The sequence below is a fragment of the Brassica rapa genome, chromosome A01, assembly GCF_000309985.2.
Source record: "Brassica rapa cultivar Chiifu-401-42 chromosome A01, CAAS_Brap_v3.01, whole genome shotgun sequence".
NCBI lineage: Eukaryota > Viridiplantae > Streptophyta > Magnoliopsida > Brassicales > Brassicaceae > Brassica > Brassica rapa.
The window spans coordinates 3,578,127-3,586,430 of record NC_024795.2 but is presented as its reverse complement, the minus strand read 5'-3'; the positions used below and the strand labels follow the sequence as shown (position 1 = coordinate 3,586,430).

At 37.2% G+C, this 8,304-nt stretch overlaps 1 protein-coding gene across 1 annotated transcript; it reads left to right on the top strand.

Moving 5' to 3' along the window:
- Positions 1-4,507: 4,507 nt before the first annotated feature.
- Positions 4,508-7,627, top strand: LOC103852831. The gene has a single exon (XM_033292579.1). It carries the CDS (start codon positions 6,650-6,652, stop codon positions 7,406-7,408), a length of 759 nt encoding a protein of 252 aa, XP_033148470.1. The 5' UTR covers positions 4,508-6,649; the 3' UTR covers positions 7,409-7,627.
- The last annotated feature ends 677 nt before the right edge of the window (positions 7,628-8,304 follow it).

Genomic DNA, 8,304 nt, shown 5'->3' with positions numbered 1-8,304 from the left:
TTTGGTTCCCAAGTGCCTTTTGTTGAAGTATTATTTTAAACGAATTTTTATAATAAGATGAATGGTATAGGGGTAGGTAAGCTGGGGGAATATTGTAGATGTGATTTAATAGCATGTGTTTTACACTGATACGTGCGGAATGAAGTTGGTGGTGGATAGGATACAAGACTCTCCAACAATAACAACATGTTTCTTTCCTCTTTCAACTACCTCTTTTGGTCTTTATGTGTTTCTTCTCATAAACTACTCTTCTTATTGATTATTACTACAAAGTATAAATAAGGGATTACGACTGCATAAACGAAAGTAGTTTAGTAAAAGAAGAGGTCTGACCAATGAAAAATCAAGTGGACATTGTCACATTGGCAGGTGACGTAAATGATCTTACATGATTGCATAATTGATTTCTGTATTTCACATCCAAAATTTGGAGAAAACACAAATCGCTCTTCGATCTATCTTATGGTTTTGGTTGGGCTAACAGATTCGTTGCGAAGTCCAACAAAACTGTGCATCATCGTGTGATATTTCTTAATGGCCCGTTCAAAAACTCAACGTCCAAGTCCTTATTACTAGATATATTTATGTATCCAGCCCAAAATTATAATTTTGATTTGTTTGGGCTTTGTCCAAAGTACACTATACAAATAACGTTACTTTTCCAAAGTACACCAACATGCTTCTTTTCACGTTAGAACAAAACAAAACGAAAACTTTTTGGCCAACTCCTATGTGATGATTCATTATACTTTTTTGCGTTTAAAGATAATAGTGAAATCGCACCATATGAAAATGTTATAAAAAAGGAATACAAATCAAACTTTGTGGTCAAGCAATGAGGATATGAGTAACCTCATTATGACTTGTGCCTTGCAGCGTAAGTTGGTGTAACTTGAAAACGAAGGGAAAAAAGTATAGTTTGTGGCTCTAACTGCTTTCATTTAGTTATGTTCTGTAACAATTAATTACCTTTCATTACTCTGTTGGATAATTCCAAGCTTGTGGAAACTTAACATATTATTAGATGTTTAATATATTAAGATAAACACAATAAGGAAACCTAGAAATAGGAAAAGGAAGTTTCTATTTAGGTTAGGTTTGTGTTTTCCATATCCCACATGTTAAAGGGAATTGTCTTTCATATAAATATAGGTCTAATGGAGAGGTGTTCCATATGATCTAAGTGAAACATATTGAGAGCTTTAGTTTTGAGTAGTTTCTAAAGCTAATAAGAAAAGTTGTTCTTATAACTCTTTGTGTTTCTAAGAGATCTGAATTGGTATCAGAGCCTCAGGTTGGAGACTCGATCTAAGCTTAAGTTGTAGCTTAAGATCCTGGTGCTTGTGAACAAGAGATCGCGACGGCAAGATGGCTGACGTGACTAGGGCTCCACGCACGAAGGACTTTGGATCTACATCCATCCAATGTCCGATGTTGTCATCGACAAACTACACAGTTTGGTCGATGAGGATGAAGGTTCTACTACGTGTTCATGAAGTATGGGACACAATCGAACCCGGTTCAGATGATCAAAAGAAGAACGATGTTGCGATAGCTCTTTTGTTTCAATCTGTTCCAGAGACTTTGATTCTCCAGGTGGGAGAACAAACCACATCAAAAGAGATCTGGAACGCCATCAAGTCACGACACCTAGGAGCTGATCGTGTAAGGGAGGCGAGACTTCAGACGTTGATGACGGAGTTTGACAGGTTGAAGATGGATGATTCAGATACGGTCGATGACTTCGCGGGGAAGATATCAGGCCTATCATCCAAAGCAACCTCGTTGGGAGAAAACATAGAAGAATCCAAGATGGTCAAGAAGTTCTTGAAGGGTCTTCCAAGACACAAGTATATCCAGATCGTAGCATCACTTGAGCAAGTCCTAGATCTCAACTCGACGGGGTTTGAAGACATAGTTGGAAGGCTTAAGGCGTACGAGGAGCGTGTAGGAGAAGAAACTCAGAAAGAAGACCAAGGGAAGCTGATGTTTTCGAACAATGAAGAGCATAGTCAGAGGGGCTATGAGAATTCCCGTGGTAGAGGAAGAGGACGGAACGGTAGAGGCAGAGGTCGAGGTAGGTCACACAACCAAAACCGTGCGTCACACACCGAAGATAACAACTCGAAGAAGAATCGTTCAAAGCTGATATGTTGGAGATGTGACAAGCCTGGTCACTACGCAACTGTCTGTCCCGAAAAGACAGAGAAGAATCAAGAAACTAACCTAAACGAGACAGAAGAGGCTGATGCACTCTATGTACACGAGGTGGTGTTTTTGAATGAAGATAAGGTGATTCCGAAGAATCTTGATATCGACAAAGGCAGTGCAAGTGTCTGGTATTTGGATAATGGAGCGAGCAATCACATGACAGGGAACAAGGAGTTCTTTTCGAGTTTGAATCTCAACACCAAAGGGAAGGTGAAGTTTGGTGATGGATCGTGTGTTGACATTGTAGGAAAGGGTGTGGTTACCTTTGTGTGCAAGACTGGTGAGAAGAAGGCACTCAAAGACATATACTACATACCTGATCTGAAGCACAATATATTGAGTCTTGGGCAAGCAACAGAGAACGGATGTGAGGTTAACATGAAAGATGTCTACTTAACGCTCACAGATTCGCATGGAAGGTTGCTAGTTAGTGTGACAAGATCTCCAAACCGTCTCTACAAGACCCCTATGGAGATAAGCTACTCAGAGAGTTTACATGTCAGGGACGTAGATGCTACATGGAGGTGGCATGCTCGACAAGGACATATATGCTATGGAGTGATGAACAACATGGTAAGGAAGGAGATGGTCGTAGGAATGCAGAGTGTAACACACGAAGAAGGCGTGTGTAACACATGTATCGCAGAGAAGCAAAGGAGACACTCATTCCCGAGTGTGACACACGAAGAAGGCGTGTGTAACACATGTTTCACAGGGAAGCAAATCAGAGATTCATTCCTGACTAAGGCCATGGTTTGTACATCAAAGCCATTAGGATTATTGCTTGGAGATTTGTGTGGAATAAGTGCACCACCAACACCAGCAGATAATCGTGAGGCATTCTATCGGTTCAAAAGATCTCACACCGATAGAGGAGGAGAGTTTGCCTCAGCTATGTTCAATCTAGGTTGCACCGATAGAGGAGGAGAGGTTGCCTCAGATGTGTTCAATCTAGAATGCACCGATAGAGGAGGAGAGATTGCCTCAGATGAGTTTAACCTATCTTGTGAAGAAGATTGGGTTGAAGCTATGGAAGACGAGTTGGAGTCTATCACAAGAAACAAGATATGGGAGCTTGTAGATAGACCGACTGGTTCTGAGAAGAAAGGAGAAGATGATCGAGTTTGTGTGTTACACAAGACGTTGCATGTGTTACGCCAGGCACCCAGAGCATGGAGTGTAAAACTCGATCAGGTTCTCAAGGAGATGAGATTTGAGAAGTGCACGAAGGAACCATCAGTGTACTGCAAGACTCAAGGAGGAGACGTCTTGATCATAGCCATCTACGTTGATGATCTATTTGTGACAGGAACTTCGCTTAAGGTGATTAGGCAATTCAAGGAGGAGATGTCTAAGAAGTTCGAGATGTCAGATTTAGGTAAGCTAACGTACTACCTTGGCATAGAGGTGATTCAAGGAGCAGACAGAATCAGAATAAAGCAAGAGAGGTATGCTCAAGGAATCCTGTGTGACACAAAGATGGAAGTGTGTAACACGACTCACGAAGGAGTGTGTAACACGACTCACAGAGGAGTGTGTGACACAAAGGTGGAAGCGTGCGACACAACGCACGTACCAATGAAGTCAAGGTTCTCAAAGGATGAAGATGAACCAGAGATAAAACTGTTGGGTGTTGAGCAGAAGGCCGACATCTTTACCAGAGCTCACGTACGCAAGATGGCGGATGTGACCAGAGTTATCATTGCAGTGAACTTCAGCCACAAGACTCATCGCAACTTAAGTGAAGAGGTCATGAGAAGGTTCTACAAGAACTGGGCCGATTCTAAGAAGGAGCGGTACGGAAGCAAGGAGAGCATCCGGTCTAACCTTGAGAAAGATGTGAATTCTATGGGTGGATTCACACACCATGGTGTGGTGGAGGATGATTACTTGATGATTGAGTTCAAGCAAATGAGGAGCTTAATCGGAGTTCAAGAAATTGATCTCCCTAATTCAAGTTGGAATTAAGGGGGTGAATGTTGGATAATTCCAAGCTTGTGGAAACTTAACATATTATTAGATGTTTAATATATTAAGATAAACACAATAAGGAAACCTAGAAATAGGAAAAGGAAGTTTCTATTTAGGTTAGGTTTGTGTTTTCCATATCCCACATGTTAAAGGGAATTGTCTTTCATATAAATATAGGTCTAATGGAGAGGTGTTCCATATGATCTAAGTGAAACATATTGAGAGCTTTAGTTTTGAGTAGTTTCTAAAGCTAATAAGAAAAGTTGTTCTTATAACTCTTTGTGTTTCTAAGAGATCTGATACTCTTCCATGAGTTTTTTTCTTTAATTTCTTTCTTTTTAAATTCTGTAGCAGGATAGCTTCTTCACCAGTGCGCTATTATGGTCGTTTGCAATTAGTGTTGGCCGACAAAAGTTTCCCATCATTTCTCGCTAACCTCATTTACTCGCACTGATTAATACGTCAACACTTGTTTCATTTTATTTTGCAACCAATCACCATGTCTTAGTCTTCCTCTTAATTAATCCTGACTATCTTTCCACAAACAATACTTCATACATTTTCTTGTGTAAACGTTGTTCTTTTTAGTGAGAACTTTATATTCCTATTTATAACATATATTTAGTGAGTTTGTATTTATTTAATACTCACTCTCACTCTATTCTTAAAAGATCCATGTTTTTAAAAAATATTTTGTTTCAAAAAAATGTATATTTTATGTTTTCTATGAGAAAATTGTAAACTTTAAAAAAATTAATTAGTTTTATTAGATTACTATTTGCTAAAAGTTGTTGAAAATTAAAAATTACATAAAACAATAAATTTACTATAGTGATTTAATGTGTTTTTTTAATATGTGTGAAAACACTAAAAAATCTATTTTTTAAGAACACATGGAGTATATATGTACAATTTCTTATATATATGCGATAGTACTTATTTATACATATGAAATTTTATGATACAGTGTATGAGTATCTGCTAAATAATTTATCAAAACTTTGCAACATATCAGGCGTACATAAACAATTGATGCGAAACTTTTTGGTGTAGCCGTGCAGGGTTCCATTAATTGCGTACACTAAAGACATCCTTATGTAAAAGCTTTAAAATCTGATGCAACTAAACTAAAAGTAGGAAATCATAAAGTATTTCGTTTTTTAACTATACTATTTTGTAATAATTAATACATACTGAAATACTGGTATTTCCAACTTGGAAAATTAGTTACTCCATCCATTCATTAAGGATACATATTCTAGAGAAAATTTTTGTTCATAAAAGATCTATTTTTTTTTTATTTTCAATGCATGTTTTATTAACTAATTGCAAACTTCAAAAAACTTAATTGTACTTATTGATTTTTTATTGGCTTAAAATTATAGAAAGAAGATAAACACAAAAAATTATGCAAATTTAATGTGTTTTATTAAAATGTGTGAAAAAACTAGAATATGAATATTTTAGGAACAGAGAAAGAGTATTTTTTTTGGTAAAATCAAAACTGTTTTGGATAAATTTATTATAGTGATTAACCTCAGAGCAAAAAAAAAAATATTTGGACCTAAACTCTGGCATCCGTATGTAAGAAGGGGAACTATTGGGATACAAGTCTTTCTCTTTGGAAAATTAGTTGCGCAATATTCTAATTTCTACATTAGAAACGCAATATTCTAATGTAAACTTTCATATCACTATTTCACAGAAATTCAAAATCGATTGGGTAAAAGTTATTTAATACTTTTGACTATATCTATCACTATCAGTATAGAGTCTAGACCATACTTTTGGATCACACAATTTTCTCAGACGAAATAAATCATAATTCAATAAGATGATCATGTGAATGACATATAGATCTAGCGGTCACTAATCTTATACGCTATGAATATTTTGTTGGTTCATGGGTGGATACGTAGCAAGGTTTTGATTAACAAAACAGCATGTCTGATAATTATATACTAGGTTCTGTTCGTAGAGTAGTAAACATGTATAGAGGATTAGGAAAAAAATTACTAAAACCAAATTTACTCATTTTAACACGTCTTATTCAAGGTTTGGGGAAGATTATCGGTGAACAAGTTAATCGATGATGTTTGAGATTGCCTTTAGTGCAGGATAGAGAGTATACAATATATTTACAGGCTATATAGATTTCTCAAAATATGTAAATCGGATATGCGGTTGGTTTGATCGATACATCATACATATAGTGATTTTTTTACATAAAACATAAACTGATTTTCCAATTTAGTCAGAAGGATGCTTTGAATTAATGATGATGTTGGTAACTTGCAATTATGATTCTAGAATGGGATAGGATGTAAACAAACATGCATGTTGTCGTATTTATTTTCTTTGTTAAAACAATTGAAACAGTAGTATATATATATGTATGTGTGTGTGGTAACAAAAACTTGAAAACTTTCTTCATTCTATTTCTCTCTCTCTCTTTCCCTAAAAAGATATGGAAACTTCAGAAAACACCAATCTCCAAAACCCTAAACCCACAACGCCATTTCACTATCACCTAGAAGAAGCACTCTCTCTCCGAGATCTTCCCCTCAACACCGAAAACACCAATTCCACCGCCACCACAACAACCACCACTGAAGACCAACGTAAACGATCAATAGAGCTTTTTGAGTTCCTTACCTCAACCTCCAACGACTGTTCTCCGGCAGAAAACATAATCTTCGGCGGCAAAATCATCCCCTTAAATTACCAAAATGCCATCCTTTCATCTCCCGAGTACATTCGCCCTCGCATAAGCACAAGATCCGAGCCCTTATCCACTATACAAGGCAACAAGCTCAACCGTCCCGTGGCACGTGACAATGCAAGACCCATGAGGATAAGCCGTTCTCTAGATCATCGCAACCTCTCACGTGGATCAACCACCGCACGTGGAAACGCTTCTCCGACAAAAAGTACGACAAAGCCTGAAACGGTCTCGTCTGGAAATAGAAAAAGTGTTAAACCGAGATGGTATGTGATCATGTTCGGAATGGTTAAGTTCCCGCCGGAAACCGAGCTGAGGAATATAAAGAGCCGTCAGGTTCGCCGGAATGTTCCACCGGTTATGTTCCCGTCTCCCGCTGACCGGAGACCTCGTAGAACTCGAGGGTCCTCACCGTCTCCTTCTTGGAGGTTTCTCAACGCCTTGAGTTGCAAGGAGCCCACAAGTGTCGCTGCAACGACACCGCTTTGGTTTCCACATGTTTAAATTACTATATTATCCCTAAGAACCATTGTGTTGTGGCTACGTACTCGTTTTGTTGCGACTGAGAAGAATATAACCGTCATTTACTATAAGATATAACGATATTGTAATTTTTCTTTTGTCAGCCACGATATTGTAATTTATTTTGTTAAACAATATCGATAATAGTTTGGACCATAACATACCCTTTTCTTTATGTTATATACATTTCTTTTCTTTTCTTTTGTATTTCAGCTCATTTTGTTTGAATATTTGAATACATATTATAAGAATCGTCAAATTTTTATAAAATTAATTGGTTAGGTAATGGAGGAATGAATGATGATCAGAACTGGCACGAGAAGGACATGAACAAAATTTATTATTTTACTTTTCCCTCTGGGACTAGTCGATTTTTGATATAGACAGGAAGTTATATAAGCTTCGTGAGCATTTATTTGTGCTTCGAAATGCATGGTTCATATATGGTATGATAATTCAAATTCCAATCTTAGAGACTGTGACGTTCACCGTCTTTTTGTCCAGAGACTTCTAGAATTAAATCCATTTCAACATATTCATGTGTCTATGAAACTACTACACCATATGGTAAGAAAACGTTATTTTTGTCTTGCGAATCGCGCATTTGCGACTTTGGATATTTGTATTATCAAAAGTATAATTTCACCATATGCAGGTTACCCATCATAAGCAATTATCAATCATGATGATCAGTTATAATTTCACTATAATAATAATTGACCTAGATTGGTAGTTTGGTAATGAGCATTTTAAAAGGAAGATCAGACACTGATTCGAACCACAGACTTGCGAAGTAAGTGAAGGGGTCCAGGTGACAAAGATTGTCTGCTCCAAAGCGAGACAAACAAAAACTGGAGATATCATTTAACACAACACGC